The 17,327-nt window shown below is 42.9% G+C and overlaps 1 protein-coding gene across 1 annotated transcript in view; it reads left to right on the top strand.

The window, feature by feature from the left end:
• Positions 1 to 17,327, top strand: part of LOC111248359 (glutamate receptor ionotropic, kainate 2-like) — a 168,307-nt gene that overhangs the window by 95,512 nt on the left and 55,468 nt on the right. The window contains exon 3 of the mRNA XM_086985576.1: positions 823 to 1,074. Coding sequence (XP_086841702.1) covers positions 823 to 1,074 — 252 coding nt within the window. The remainder of the gene's footprint in view (positions 1 to 822; positions 1,075 to 17,327) is intronic.

Genomic DNA, 17,327 nt, shown 5'->3' with positions numbered 1-17,327 from the left:
CCTTGGCTGTAGAAGGGGGCACGGAAATGACGCGCAGCAATAGTACCACTTACCCATGCTTTTGTGCATTAGTATATGTCGGTATGTCAAGAAGCCTGATGGGCGAGAAGGTGCTGTAAGATGGCAGAGCGCGCCACCGATAAAATAGAGAGAACGTGAAGTAACCGGTACCCATTGATTATGCAGATAACATTGTCCCAACTCTACCTTTACAGATGTTCTGTCTTTCTTTCTATTGCTGGGCGGGAAACCGTCGAAAACGTGCGACCAGCTCTATCATAGGCTTGTCGTTCTTGCTATCTTATATACTCGATCGAAGCATGTCAATGCATCTGTTATGGCTTATCCTCCGAGCAATGGAACCCTACTGAACTTTGGAAATTATTTAAGTCAAATGGTTCAGCTTTAGAGTAGCACCTACCTTTGATAGAGTAAAAGAAGATAGACAATTTGCTAATAGCGATAAATGCATGCGAATCTAACAGGTAAACTAAGAGTATCGTATCCGTATAGAAAACTTTATGACAACAAGGCAATAGCCACAATTGCCACTATTGAAACTTTTATGCAACGAATAGAAGTTTAAAACGAAGCTTTTTTTTTTCAGTAAAACAGGTATCACTGAAACTTTCGTCCTCATCTATAGCAAATCCCTACATACGCCCATTATATGTTTGTGCAAATCGCTTACTCTTTCTACAATAGTAAAATTAGTCGTCTACAGATCATCTGTTTCTGTTACTCGCAAGTTGAAGCAAAATGCCAATTCGATCTATCAATATGGTATAAGAGTTTATTTCGCTCTATTTATGCTGTTTACAGTCTGCACATTGCTAGAAGAAGGGGTTGCCGCCGTCTTTGGGCCGCAGTCTACAGATGCGTCTTTTGCCGTGCGCTCAGCCTGCGAGACCCTGGACGTCCCACACATCGAGACTCACTGGGACTATCGTTCCCGAACTACCAATCACTCCCTTAACCTTTACCCTCACCCCTCCGCCCTAGGGAAGGCCTACCTCGATTTCATAAAATATAAGGACTGGAAGAATTTCGCCATTCTCTACGAAGAGAACGACGGTAAGTGCCTATCATGCATTACTAACAAGTAATCAAGAAATAGGTATATAACATTGTGTATTGTTCCGTAATTCTTCAGAAAGCGACTGCAGGCTGAATTTCCTATTCACTCCACAGCTTTTTCCCTTTACGACGGAATGTTAACTTTTGCTTGCTAACGATTTGTATGTTGCTATATTTTGAATAGTTTGCGATGTGTCACCAGTTAGGACAACAACAGTTTTCTCTCTCTCAACAGTAAATCTTACTAGGAAACAAGGAAATTCTCATTATCCACTTCGAGCTAGTTAACCCTCTTGTCCTTGTGGACCTACTAACTTATTAAACGCAGTCCCTTTTCTAGAAGTTCAACTTTCACTTTATCCTATCGAATAAGTAATGGTAACCTTGGCAATAACGGCTTAATAGTTAATTACACTATTTGTATTGCATCAGAACTTGTATTTATCAGGTAAATAGTGATGTTAAAAACGTGCCTATTCCTAGCATGCCTAAAGGTGGTAGGATGCTTAAAGGTTAAAGACAGTGGAACTACACCTGCGGGAAATATAGTGCGCCTAGAAAAAGCTATATATTAACCCGGCGTTCCTGTTGCTATGCGCTCAAAAAGCAACCTAATTTGGTATAATTTGCACTTTTAAATTAAGTATAAACCGATAGCAAAACTTCCGCTCTTGTTGGTTTTTACTGATTCGGATTAGTCTATTGATAGGATTGATATATATATATATATATATATACTGTCTCCTCAAATCGCGCCCCGTTGAAATCGCTACAACATGATGGATGCTAAAGATGGTAAGTAAAACGCTGCAAAACAGTTTGAAAAACCATGTCGAAATGAGCCAGGGCTCGTTGTCTGTCCATCGGCGTAAGTTGCAGCAATAGCAAAAGACGTTGCAGCTTGCGCTTCTTTCTATTTTCATAGCGATGAACCAGCCGGTCTCTTTTTCGTTTTGTTCTCATATTTGTGCGTTCGGCCAGGTTCAAGCTACCGAACGAATCAACAGACGATCCGAAAATAAAAAAACTATACAGGGACAAGAAAGTTCTCTGACAGAGAGTGAGCATCATGGAAATGTACAAATGCTCTACGAATCAAGGCGTCGTCTGCAAAGAAGCGAATTAAATGAAAAAAAAAAACGTGCATTCTCTCTAGTTTTGCGATATTTCTATTGCGTACGGTGTACATATGCTGTGCTATAGTGTGCGGGCAACGAAAACTTAAGAACCCTGTGAGAGTTTTGCCGGAAACGACACGGGACAACGACCTGGTCAAAGATAGCCCCGATGCTTTCCGTCCCAGCTGTCACGTTATGGTCGTCAAACGAGAAAAACGACGGTTGTCAGCTGGAACGCTAAGCAGGATGAAAACAAAAAACGGATTAAACGAACGAGGCAATGATTTAGAAAGTAGTTCTGCCCCATAGCCCCGCACCATCTATCAATTTTTTTCGCGACCTTTCCACCTTTAATGTTTCTTTCAGATCGCGCACTAGCACATAAACGCACAACAAAATAATAACTGAATACAGCTATTAGCTAGAAACAGCAGTTGCGCTATCTTCGCTTTCTCGAGAACGGCAAGCATACGTTGCACGCTCTTTTCCTGTATGTGTATGTGTCTCGCTTTCTCTCTATCTCTCACTCGCTTTTTATTTCTATCTCTAGCCATTTGTCGCTCTTTTTTGCTCCTACGAAGATTTCTGAAAGAAGATTGGAAATTTCGAAAGTACCGAGCTTCAGAAGCTCGCTAAAGCCTACGGAGATTTTTCACTGCCACTAAGAGATGGCAGAGTAATTGGCGTACGTCACTCGCCGGCACACAGTCTCCCTGACCTATTGCAGTATCGCTCAGAATCGGCCTCTTTCAATGATAAAAGCGTTTCATCAGACTACTGCTGCTTCCGGGGGTAATGTTACCGCTTATTAGGTGCGTGCTCAACAGGATAGGGCCGATTTCATACAACCTCCGAATTTGTTATCGCACAAAGCTCACCTTCTACTCCACAGTCTACTATTCAACTGAACGAGAGCAGACGTCTCTTTTCGAATCAAACTTTCCATATCTCCCTTTTTGTCTTCTAAGTCAAATCTAATTAAATTTTCAATTGCCTGTTAGCGTGCCTATTGAAACGGCGAGAGGGCTACAGAGACCCAGTCCCATTCATCAGAGCGTATGTTGTGTTTCGATCCTCCTCAGTTTTTGATTATTCAGCAGGTAGCACTCGACCAAAAAAAAACAATCAGTATTCAAACTAGTCGATAGCGGACTGTTTCCTATGCAGTTAACTGTGCAAACAGGTAGATAAATGAATAGACATAGATGTTCCATAGATTTCTTATACTATTATCGCTACGGGCTATACGCCTTCTATTCGCTATTATCTCGTGTAGTTTGTCTGTTTAGTACAATATATCAGGGTGGATACTCGAGGAACTTGTTCAAACTTAAAATCAACTAGGTAATCACAGCTGAATCTTTAGCCGTTTATGGATGATCCTGTAATGAGAAAAGAGTTTCATATTTGTTCTATGAACAAGCTAACATTCGCTGACCAATGCTTTCGCTTAATGCTTAGGAACACCGGAGGCAGCACTGAGCTGTTGGCCAAAGTGGTTTCTGTTGCGACCGAAAACGAAAGTCGTAAAGAAAAGCTCGAGGGCTAAACGTGAAGGCTGTGTTTAAAATTTATAGAGATTAAGCTTTGAGGTATTCGGGCAGCTCGTCCCTGCCGTTCCCCTCACGCTGGTTCTCAGACGAATCCCGACAGCATATTCTCTTCGTAGTCCAAGAGAGATAACCGGTGCTGAAAAACGGGAGTATTTACGTAACACTAAGTCTTCCACGTTACGCGCAGGATTGAATAGGTCTTCATTGCTGGAGAAGCTGTATCCTTCATAAATATCATTTTGCGTTAATCGTTCATGACTGAACGGTCCATATTCGAGGCAATGTTTCTGTCTCTCTCTTTCTCTCTCTCTCTCTCTCTGAATGAAGCAATAAGTGTAAAACATGGCATTGGAAACATGGAAAAATATCCGACTGGTAGAAGATTCATCGAAGAAGGCGAATTGCCATTAACATTAATTTGGGTCGACATCTAGGGTCAGTAAAGGCCGGCCATTCCAAGCGTGTCCCTGTCTAAATGAAGAACGGTGATCTGCATCCATTGACTTGATCCATTAACTATTACAACTCGTACAATAGTATATGTGTTATCAGACATCTGGAAGACTCCTTAAAAAACTATATCTAAGTTAATTAGAAAACGTATGGCTCGCACTGCGAAGACGAGTTCGTTCCGCGTCTATGGCTTCCGCGGCCAGCTATTTCGAATGGATCTGAACGTCTTAAACGAACACGGCAAGCGATATTCGGAAATTCAAGTTGAAATAATATGTACTATCTCAGCTTTCGAAATAGGGCGCATATAGAATATGTGAAATCAATATCATATGTGGATATAGAAATCATATGACTGTTACGTCGGCTAATGGGAATTTTTCAATTATGAGCTGTATGCCAAAGCGCTTCTGAAAAGACATAAACAACGTCTGTAGGGTAATGTGAACCCAAGCTCTGGACAAGGCCTATCTAGGCTAGACATGTCTCTCAAAGGTTACTACAAAATAATTATTCCTACTCCTAACTGGTATGCCGTAAGGCGGTAACTGAAACATGCACAAGCATGCTTTAAGTACGCCATCTATAAGGCTGCTATATGATAATAATTAAAACCAAAAAAATACCACCAACTTGATTTTGGTATTTTTTTCTTTCCTTAATAATACTTAGCAATATTTATTAAGCTATTCAATAGTTCTTTTGCAGCTTTTCGAACTGGCACACTCCTCACGACAGCTGCGTAATGTCGACTGAGATGAAGTCGGTTGTCATCAAAAACCATTTATCATAGCTCCCGTATCCTCTCTGTGTGCGAGCTTATGCTTGCTTACCGATTTTACTCGGCCGTTACTGCGGGCTCCATTGAGCACCCGCAGCAGCAGCAATGGTGGCGCTGGTTCATTCATAAACTCTATTTGCGAGACGCGAACACTCAACTTCTTCGAACGAAAATCCACTGGACCGCAAGGCACGCGAGGTAGTATTCGTATAACTCGGATGAATGCGATCGTGTAACCAGTGGCCAATCTGCCAACAAAGAAGCAATTCACTGCCATGGACAGATTAACCTACGATGTACAAAGTACCATAAACCAGGAATTACGATACATATGAAGGTTCCGGAACCAAGCGTAGTAGTGTCCAGGAAACCGAAACATGTGAGGTCATCCCAGCCAGGATCTGGTTAGAAGAAACAAGGAGTCCGGATATGGCCAAGCTTGTAGTCCTCTGGCTGAGTGACGTATTGAGCACAGGGCAGCAACTGTGATAACTCTGATGTTTCTTGTTGGTTACATTGTGCCATCTGTCTGTGTTGTAGGTTATCTATTTGATCCGGATCATAGACGAAGGAACACAACTTGCACCTATCCCGTAGCCAGCTGTTCTATGCAGCTGCCACTCTGCCTCAATGCTAGAATTGTCTCGTAGCAGCTGCGGCTTCTGTTTCCATCGTGTATCCAGCCACGCGGTCATGCGCCGAGGGAATAAGCGGAGTCCTAGTTTGCCAGCCTATGCTACCCAGCATGCTATGCTAGATACAGGAATGGTCCCTTTGTCGTAATACTGGTAGATTTAGGGGCACAAAAGCTTTAATGGTTGCCATCAGTAACCACAAATTTGTTTGTCTGCTATCGTATTTGTGGCAGTCACTCACTGCATTGAGGACCGTCTTGTCCGGTTTTCACTCCTTTTTCGTCCGTTTTCGAAGAACAGTGGCATAAGACAAGGCGAGTGAAGAAAACGATCTGTTTAGAGAGATGAACAGCAGGCGCAAGTCTATTAGCCTGCCTATTCCGATGGGCAAAGTATGCTGGTGATACAGACGCTCAACCACGAGAACCCTGGCTGGAGAACACCGGCTGCTGACGATTTGATGGACAGAGTGCAACAGGCGTTTCGCCAACACTTCCGTAGACTTTCTGTTGCGTCTTCCATCGTATACAACAAAAACTTTTATTCTGGGTGAAGGGAGGCTATTTGCCCTTGAAGTTCTGATAGATATGGAAAGTTACAGCAGCAGAAAGGACCTGACCTCTGCGACAGCGACTACGTCAATCGCTAAAATAACAATAAAATCAAGCTGTAGCCCCAGCCAATTCTGTCTCCCGCCGATAATTTTACCCCGGGTTTAGTTAAGTAAAGGACCTTTCACGAAATGAGTTTTTGTTATTTATCATCAACTGGAAAAGTAAATGCGAGTGGGCGCTACACGAAACAGATCACTTTTTAAAGAGGACAGGGAGGCAAGCGGCTAGAGTCTCCTCTTGGTAGTGTGATTCTGCGGCTTGGCATAGGGCGGTCTTTGGGTTTTCTTGCATTACACAGTGATCTGTAACTGGTCATAAGTTATAGTTTACTTGCGGTCCTTAGGTCTGTATGTGCGCAAATATTCGTGTTTGTCTGTAACTAAGTGCCTGCTGCATAAGGAGCTTTGGGCTTATTATGTGTACTTACGGATAGGCAAACGTGTATTCTTCATGACTGATTCTGCTCTAAAAGTTGCTTAAATCTCGAGATAAAGCATCAGTGGACGCACAGCCTTAACAGGCTCTGTATATAGCTGAGGATTTACCATGCGAGTGAAGTGAGGTACTTCCTTGATAGGTGGCTTTACCTTGGATAGATCAACACCAGAAGCACGCACCTGTGCAGTGCTGACCACTGACCTCAGCAAAGAAGGAGACGATGTGGTAAATCTAACCTGTTTTGTATGGCGTGCAGAATGAGCAATCGCTGGGTATTCTAGAGACAGGGGCAAGCTGCCGAGAGGAATTTTATATGCACGAGCGCTTCGGGCAGCATAGAAGCAACATTTAAATGATAATATACAAAAGTACATCTGCTCTAGAGGGCTCACGTGTCTAAATATGTACGTCTTCTTAACTTTCCTGATTTCTTGTTTTTACTAGCTGCTGACATTGCGGACTGTCTAGCTAAGTTACTGGCGCTGTTGAATGACGCCGTTGACGACGTTAGCACTTTATTACCGCAATACGTGCTTCGGCGCCTTTTCAGCTTCCTGAGGCTCTATGAAACTTCACGACACTTGCCCGACACTTTTTGTCTCTTCCTCTGTTCAGCGTTAGCTGTATTTATAAGCTACTTTTTCGTTAACGTGGTTGTGTAAACTAACGTTACCAGGCTACATGCAATGAATTTTCTTGTCGTATGTTTTTCGCCAGATAGTTCAGGTACCAGATGGATGAATGAGATAATGTGGGTCGTCTGCGAACATAATTTTTTTACTTAACTTTATTTTTTATTACCCTTCTGTGAGCTATTTTAGCCTGATACAGGCCTCGTTTTCATCGGACCTGATACTCCAAGGTGCGTAACGGTAACTAGAATGACTAGATTACCTATTTAATAAATGGCAGCTCCTTTCAAATTGCTATATTATTCTAAGTATTCAAATGACGATTACTAGAGTTTTGAACATATCGTTTTTGAGAATGAATAAACTATTTTCTTAGACTACTTTGAAGAACTTTTATGTAGGCGACGTTTGGCACTTGGAAGGTACTTTGTAAGCGTTCTCATATGGTAAAAGGTCGTGTGAGGCCTTCACGTACTATCCGTTACGAATCGTTCGATTTATCTCTATAGCTAAATATCATCTCGAATTTAACTTTTCGTTTGAAACGCGTACATTTTCTAAATCCTCGCTCGAGGGCATCGGCACCTGATAAGCTAAAGGCTATCCATCGTTGATCTAATGAAAATTGTTGACAATTTCAGATGCTTCTAATTAAACGGTGCTCCGCTTGTAAATAAACTCTAAGGAGCACACAAGCGAACCATACCACTCCATCAGGAGCGGCTCACAATTGACCTGTTGACCCGGTTATTTTGGTACCGTATCGGTTTAGTGTCAGGATGTGACTGCGGCCGCACATTCGTAGCTACAATCACCGAATAAGCTGGTCGAAATATGACGATAATATTATAATGACAAACGTCATCGTTGTCATCCCGCACAAAAGTGACGATGTGGTACCAAACATTTCTGTAACTGGCGCTCTGGTTACAGGATGTATCTTTCTCCGTAAAAGCATAAAGCAGCGCCGCCAGCCTGCTAGGAACAAACTGATAAACAACAATCGAGCAGAAAAGTTTGGTTAAGCCATTGTGTTCTGCTAGATTAGCGATTTGCGCATCGGTCTGTTGGGACGCTTGCGTGAGTATTTTATTTAGCTTATACTCGCAGCACTTTCGGCGGGTGTACGCTCGAGTAAATGACGCGGAAACGATGAACGGCGTCGAGCAAGTGCGTTTGTGATGGAGTGTGTAAGTTCTCCAGGTATTAATCCGGAAGAATACGAGCATAAATGACTAGCTTTCTTAACTTCCGTGACTCCGTCCTTCTCTGTCGTTTCACTTCTAGCTGCCCAGCTATCGTCTTTTGCGCTCGTGAACGCCTTCTTTACATCGTGGAAAAACTGGCTTCGTTTTTAAGGGTCGGTCGTTTCGTCATTTTCCCAGGTTTCGTTATGGCTGGTGCCAATTCCTGGAGGCAGTGAAACAAAATTTAGCTCTCACTTAGTGTCCATGTAGCACCACGGCGGCGACGACCGTAAGGACTTAACGGAGTGACTTGGCCTGCTCCGGACTGGCCGCATAGCTTGCCTTTGGCAGCACCGACAGCAACAAAGTTTGAAAATATATTAACGCTGCGGTGGGGTGAATACAATGCCGGGTCATACAAGCTGAATAGATTAGCGCAGTAAGGTTCAGTTTTCTCTTAGCAACAGCAGCAGGACAAACGTAAGAGCAGTTAGTAATGAGTAGGAATTCTGCTCTTGTTTCTGACTCAACATGACGTTTCGGGCAAGCAAGAAAAAAATGAATTTGGAAGACTTCCAAATGCAGAAAAGGTTGCCATACTCTTTAGAATATAATATACATATAGTCTCTGTGTGTGAAAGTGGAAAATTTAGTCAGAATCCAACCGTCGTTTATTCCGAAGTAATTTTTTTAATTATTTTAAGCAAAATTGTTGTTGATATCAGTTGAATTATTACGACTGGACAGATAAAAACAATTGGAGCATCACTTGTTCACCAATCTAATTAGCAACATATAGGTAAGCTAAGGCCATAACCATAAATATCCGTGTCTCTCCTGTAGTCAGTCACTTATGACAGAATGGACCCGATCGTTATATGATCTTGAGGGGCAACTATGGTGGTAGGAGCAACACGAGTACTGGTAAAGTTCAATGTTCGCGGCAGACTGTCCAGTCGTCGTTGGAACACAACGTTTTTGCAGGCTAATTGTCCATGCTGCCTACAACGCACCGCATCTGTAGATGCTCTTTGTTAGTAACTATTGGTAACCACTGTATTCCTCTTTTAGCCGCCGTCGGGCGTTCACAGGTTCAACGATGGATCATCTATTTCGTCCTGTCCTCTATCGGGTTAACTAGAAGCGAGGGGGCATCTCTCAATGTCGGTTGCGCTATTAACGTCGACCGTGTTGGATTCGAAGTCGATACTCCTATAACGGGTGTTACCGTAAATGCCTTTGCGGCGTTAAGGCGCTTAAACCATATTCCTTACATGTAGATTCTACACATCTAACGGGAACCTTGAGGGACATTTATGGACTAATGGCCAGCTGCTGTTCTGAAAAAGCAGGGGCGGTAAGGGGGGGGGGGGGTGAAATTGTCGTGCGTGAATGTGCCTGCTTACCTGTAAGTGTTTGTGAATAAGAGAAACGCCAATGCTGCATCTGCTTATTATAGACTGCTTGTTCTCTCGAGCGGTGTGTGGAATGCGTTCAACCACTAAGTAATGCCAGCAGACACTGGCAGGCGAAGGCCTGAGAACGCAGACAAATGAAATATTTTCTCTTCTGCTTTCTGTCAGCGTTCCATTCTAGCTAACTCGACGGCTCATACAATTTGCCTTTTACCTGCCCTCTTCCGTGTTCGGTGAGAAAAAGCTCAATAGAAGAAAGCGAAATAGCAAAGCCTCGAAAGTTTACTAGCACCTCCCTCCACTGTAAAGGTTCTTTTATTAATAGTAACAGTACAACAAATGCACACCAATTTCCTTAACTTATATAGGTATCAGCGAAATGCAGTTAGAAAGATTGCATTTCAGAATATCATATATATTGCCAAGTAAAATTTACCAGATGCACGCGTAAAACTTGCCTTTGATCTGCCAAAGAGGCAAGCTCTTTGGGAAGAGAAATATAGCATACTAATTTTCCGCTAGCTTTCTAGATCTACGTTTTATTGTCGTTTAGTTCACAATAGAAAACATAGATGATGAATCCCTGTTTATTCCTGGCCGTACAAAATTAGCCTAAAGCGTTGACGTTCCTAAAACGTAGGTATAATCGTATATAGCCGCTCAAAAACTAATCAAATTGTTCTATTTTCCAATTAGCGTTCGCCGTCTTGGACGGCTCAGGACGACTCGATTAGGAGACGCTGTCTTTTTCTCTACCGAGACATTCGACTCAAGCTCTTGATCAAATTGCGAGTTTATGAGCGTCGGTTTTAACGAATTAACTGCTGTCTGGCATGCATAAAATACACAGAACAACGCACATACGAACCGTGGAACGCTTGAGTCGCTTCCAGTTTCGTTTTAGTCGGCCATACTCATGTTCCTATTAGAAGCATTTGGCCTATTGTTGTAAACGATATGGTAGTGTTTTTCTTGCGAGCAGCTGGCACAGGTGCTCCACCACGCTGCTATTCCAGTGCACTTACGACCTAGATATTCGCGCCTCATTTCGTAGTTGATGACGTCGGCCTTATTCTACTGCAAGTGTGCTGGACATCAGTCGGACCGCTTGCCCGTTTGTTGTTCTTTAGCCCGTCTCGTACAGAGGGGGGTCTGAAGCCCTTTTTTTTTTGATCGCTGTCCGTAGAATTTATTCTGTATCAAGTCAGCCGGGTTCCATTTCTTACAGAGACCGTTTAAATTATGAATATTTTGTTACGTCTGACTCTGTTGTATCTTTGTACACCGACAGTTCCTAATCTGATCTCGTGTGATCGTGTTAATTCGATATCTCTTTTGTGTTTGTGAGCGGCTTTACACCACGGCGTTTGAAGGGCCTAACCTCCCATTAAGAAGACTCGAGGGTAGGAAAACTAGCCATTTAATACGGTGCCTAAAACGGCAGAATTGGGCAGAGTCAACAATGGGTTACTACGAACATCAGCGAGCGCGTCGCACCATAAGCTTCAGTCGTCTATTAGCTGATGACATTGGAAACAGTCTCTGGTGCCAAATAGGGAAATTTTTGGTTTTGTACACGGTGCGTTAGATAGAAGTCTATTTTGGTAGATTCGCTTATCTTGAGTGCACTTCGCCATTGGTTTCCAGAAATATCCAGGCAATAAATTTAAGTGAATATGCAAATACTTAAAGACCATCGCAGCTTGCCAAGATCGAATGCACAAGGTACCCAAAAGCGTGTTGATTATAGTCTTGAATGCTTTATAAATCACTGTAGATTTATTTACGTTCCCGGTCTGATACATAGCACTATTCTGGTTCATTGAGTATGACCGCGACGTATATCACCGTATATATATATATATATATATACGTATAAATATAAAAAAAAGCTCGAAGCAGAGCAGTAAATCTGATCAGGACGTCTGAGCATTGGCCTTCCTATCGCATTTTTGCTTAATAAAAGCTAAAGTCGAGAAAAATCATCTTTGAACCCCCACCGCAAACGAAGATAAATTGAGTAGGTCGCTGGCGGAAGAGGATCAGCTGACGATCACTGTTAATTTCACGGCTGATTGGTACGGCAGAAATCTGGATGACTAGGACTGCGACACCCACAGAACTGAAGATCGTAAATTTGAACGGCTATAATTTTCTGTAGTAGCTCTTGAGCGTTTCGCTTTTGAATATTAGAAATGAAAAGCACACGCATAATAGGCATCTATGTGTAAGCACGTTCATAGTAATTGTATAAGCGCTTCTATCTATTATAATGGCGAGTGAATAGATTTCTAGCATCTGAAAGAGATCGTTTCTGCCACGCCTCCAAGCCGTATTGAGTTTTCGCGCAACGAAACTTCGAAAGGTCGGAACTACAATCACCATTGTATAGCAAAAATAAGAGCTCACCATTTGGAACAAACTTGCGGCCTATTTATGTAAGCTACTCATATCAAAATCGTTTTAACGTTGGTGTATAGTTTTTTTCTATAATCACCGGATCAATTTGTTCCACATTTTCAATGATCAAACGCTCAACGGAAACATGAATTAGAAACCCATCTTGTAAAGTCATTCAGGGTCTTTTTGTCTCGCCAGTGCTTCTAATAATTGTGCCATTATAACTTGCGATGTTCATTTTGCGCGATGCATTATTTCCTTTGATCGTTTCCTTTAATTTATACATACTCACTCTTCATCATGAAAAGGCGTCGGCCTCAGCCAAATCCGCAAGGAACTTCAACAGTTCTTTCGCAGAAGCGAAACGAACGATAGCTATAAGAGATATCACCACACCTTCGCCCGTGTACTGATAATAATTACTTCTGCAAGTTCCGCTGTGTTCCTATACCCAGTCCTAGTTTCTGATCTTTTTCGTTAGCTTATGCTTGTTCCGGCTTGAGGTGCGGTAGATAGAGGCTTGCATTCTCAATATTTGTCTACAATAACTCGGGACTCCTTCGAGCTATCTACTTTTCACGTTTGCCTCTAGAACGCTAGCGACATTGACGTAGTCGTCACCATCGAATGCTTCCTTGACGCCTCATAGCAAATTGCTTCTTTAACCCAAACAGAATGTGATTTATGGCGAGATAATGAACCTCCAGACAATTGCAACTCAATTGCATTATGAATCAATAAGGTAAGATAACATTGGTTATTCCGTTGGGTCTTCGTCGTTTCGTTTGCTCAGCAGGTGGCACAGATAGTCCAAACTTGAAAAGTTTTCTCACTGTAACAGTTTCCGTATGCGGTGCGAGCGTTTAGCTGAATCAGAAGCAGGCCCCGAAGGACCTCCAACACGAACACCTGCACAGCATGGCATTCTCATCACGCTCACGCGTGCCTAGTTTTACAGGTTTTATGAACCTTTTTCAGCAACGTTACGCTGGCATGCATGCATGCAGATACAGGCAACGTTCTACTTGTGGGCTTACTAAATACAGCCAACTTACGAGCAGAGTTTTTCATTTTGGTTTGATAACATGACGAGTATCTGTTTACCTTCAATATGCATTATATTACGAAATAATTTACATATATATATATATATATATATATATATATATATATATAAGAGTATCTTGTCTAAATCATGTGTACTATCGCGAGGCGAAGTGATTTCCAAAGGGAATGTTGAAACTGCTACAATTGGCAAAGGTAGTCAAAAATGACTCGAGCATATTGTACAATATTTTACGCACCATTCATACTTCTGATGAATTTTTTTGCGATACGGTATTACATTAACTTGGCTACATCACTAGGACGCTTCATTTGGCTTGACCATCTTATAGAAAACTGGTAACTAATTCAATTAGTAAGTGAATTGACTATCCTGTGAGGGGTTGCTTCTTCAGTGATCTCTACAGTTACATGCTCGAGTATAATACGGTTGCAGGCCGGTTCCCCACCGTCGTCCTCGCCCGTGTGCATCATGCTTCGCGGTGCATTGTAAGCATAACAATGTCGATGCCCTTAGCAGTGTCGTAGGCAACAGCTTTTGCTTTTTATCACTAAATCGGATCTATCAGCGATAACAGTTTCCCGATATCAGCTGCTCTGATGCTAGACAGCGCAATCGGCCAGCGACATCGAGACAATACAGTTTAGTGTAAGACTACCGAAGATATTAAGAAAACGCTATTCTCTACCGGGCTAGCAATCACAAATTTACGTATTTTTTTAACCTTTGTTATTTCATTTTTCAATAATTTGTCCGTCTGTTGCCTGTTCACACACAGATTTAACGGCTCATATAGCAGTTGTGCTAACCTCGGACATCTAATAATGTATGAAACGAGTCTGAAAAAACTATTTAACAACAAACATATCGACATTTGTTGTAACTATTTTTGGCGGATCGGCCTTTAGCCGTGCGAATATGGCGGGCTAACTGTGAGTGCGAAAGGCCGCGTGGGCCCCACCAACTGCTCATTCCACCGGTCATAAATTGGAGAGTTCAAAATATTGCTTCCATCGGCTTCGTGTGCGTCGGCCATTTTTTTTTTTTAGAACCCTCACCTTTAAGACAACACCTACTACCATTACTTTTATTGCTGGTACAGAATCATTATGAGCCATGCAAAATGGGTATTTGTCAGGCTGGTTTCCATCGACCAGTGATTTACTCAAATTGCTGAGCTGGAAGGGCGATGCCTTTTTTTGCCATAATTACGACGCCATAAGGAGAAGCACGCGACTGAAATCACCGGAAAAAAAAACCGTTCTTTTCTAGCTAAGTCGGTCGCAGCAGGTTATTCAGTAAGCCGCCTATTGCTCTCTTGTAGGTGAAGCCAAAAACTAGAGTGCTCCCGAAAGCCGACGTTGTTGCAACTCAGTTTACCCGCTCCTTTCAATCTTCTCCCACCTTCATACACCGCCTCTTGTAACACACTGTCTGCGGGGACGGCTCACCTTCAGCGCGCTGATCAAGACGCGCCTAACCAATACCCACCGCGAGCTGGCCTGGCTAGATGCCTGAGGCTACAAATTCCAGCTCTTCCGTGCGGATATCAGATTATAACTATGATAGGCCTGAAGTCTAGCAGACGGACCGGCGCCTAACATGCCTTGTATACTTCCATAAAACGAAAGCAAGTGTAGCTTAAATGAGCAGTCATCCGCTCCGAGTGGTATCTGATAGAATGTAGGTACTGCTTCTGTTGTGGCCAACGGCAACTGACGTCGCCCGGCAAAGCCATGCACCAGACCGACCGGAAGCACTAAGCTGGAATTGCTTTGGTCTATGGTGCAACACGATTATAGCAGCAAATGAATCCCTTTGGCATCGTGTACTGGGGAGGTTTCGCCATAAAGAATCGGCAAGAGGCAGCAGGAGCGGCCGCGTTCGCCTGTCCTTGTGTGTGGCTACCGTAATCGAATCGATTTCGGTCTGGCGGAAAATTAACCCTCTTCCGGCTCTCATCACACTTCAGCCACCACACTTGCTACTTCGTCCCATTATTGGTAGCAGCGGATGTGACTACTGCGCTAGCTGTGATCATCGAAGCAGAAACGAGTTGATAAGTTAGACCAATTATACACACAAAAGGAAGAGAATTGGTTTACACATGTGCGAGGGCAGTGTCAGTAGAGGGGCCATTGAATATTGCAACAACGACGATAGAACAACAATAAATTATTGAGAAGAGCAGAAATTGCAAGGGTGATAATGGCGACTGCAAGTCGTTGACTGATGCCACATCTTGACCATTACCGCGCAAAAATATCGTTGCCAGTAGCCTACAAAGAGCGCCACACTTTCGGGTCAATCATAAGAGGCAGCGCCTCGGGTTTGAACTTCCGAATCATCGTTACTACTAGCGACAACAACGCATCAAATTGTTTGTGGCTTTCCGAAATAAGGCTTTAAGGGAAATGTCACATTGGCAGCGATTTATCGGCAATATTGTCGTTTCAGTGGGTGCGTGCGTGGATAGGTTTGTGGTGCGTGGAGCGGCACACGTGCAGAACGAACATTCTCAAAGTTGTTGTCGTTGTTTTTCTTGTTCTTCGTACACCCGCTTAAGTAGAAGTACATAAGGGCGCCTTTCGTGAAAACGTGAGTTGTTTTCTCTTAACCTCTATTAACACACACGGGTCATTTAGTGCCATATTGCCTCAGCTTCTATAAGTAGTTAACCTGCTTGGCGGGTACATATCATTGCCGCAGTCATGACCAGTGTTACCACCGTTATAATGATGCTCGTGGTATAAACAGGTCCTATTTTAAAAGGTGAACCCCCACTTCTTTTACACATAAGAGATTATTCTACAGTTCTTGTCTTTTCGGCATCAATTAACAATATAGTAGCACAAAATCTGTTACGGCAGATGTCAGATCGGTCATACCCAATAAAGCTTCGCCGGGCTGGAGCTCTACAGACGAGAATCCTTTTTGGTCCGAATGTGAACAAAGGACCGCTCACAGATAGATACCTGTAAAAGGTACGTTTACCTTTGTTGGCACACGTGTAAGCAACAATTACAGGAAGTAGCAATAGTAAGAAGTCGAACTGTCATTGATTATTATATCGTGTTTCGCATGTCGTCAGCCAGAGGGCTAGCCAGACATCTCCGCGTTATTGATCACTCCTCGTTACCGGCACCCGGCCCTTATGCTTTCGGTGGGCTCTTTTCCGCTTTCGCTGGCCCTGTTGCGGCTACTACTAGCAGAATTGATTGACAACGCTATAAAAAGGGACGACTCTTCTATAGCCAGTACCATTGCCACTGCTGATGCTCTCGCGGAAGCTGTCGTATCGTATTCTACTTCTATGTCCTCTTCGCTCTCCGTTTGTTCTCCAATCATTATATTACACATCAACATGTTTCTACGTAGGCTGGCGCCAAGTCAGCACTTAGCCGCCGAAGGGAGGATACGATGTTACCTGCGAAGACTTCTTGCCGCTCTCGTACTCGTCGTCGACGTCTTTGTCGTCGTGGTTTTGCACTTGCGCTTTTCGTTTTGTGTGGCGTACTTCGTAATGATCGTGTGTGCTAAAATACGCTTCTGTAACTTCGTCAGACGTCGTCTGTTTCTTGTGTTCGGCTTGCCACGTCTTTTGTGATACAACGAACGTACTATAGATGGCGTTCCTGTGAAGCTCCTGGTTTAATTACTAGCACACTCTATACAACGTCTGATCTGATTACGTACAACGATAATAATGATAACGATTGGTTATATGACATTGATAATAATTTCTCTTTTTTTCGCTGAGAGAAAATGGCAGCCCTTATTTCAAAAATAGCAATAAGAATGAAATGTGATGGAGGTACAATAATGATTATGTACATTTGTATGTATTTCTGTATCTCCATCGCTACGACAATACGGGTTACTATAACGCTGGCGTTTTTCTATGTGCTTGAATCATGATGGTAAGTTGCATTTTCTGCAAACTTCAAAAGCTGGATTT

The sequence above is a fragment of the Varroa destructor genome, unplaced genomic scaffold (assembly GCF_002443255.2).
Source record: "Varroa destructor unplaced genomic scaffold, Vdes_3.0 BEIS01000003.1, whole genome shotgun sequence".
NCBI classification, from domain to species: domain Eukaryota; kingdom Metazoa; phylum Arthropoda; class Arachnida; order Mesostigmata; family Varroidae; genus Varroa; species Varroa destructor.
Note: the sequence above shows the minus strand (reverse complement) of the source record. Positions and strands in the feature narration are given on the sequence as shown.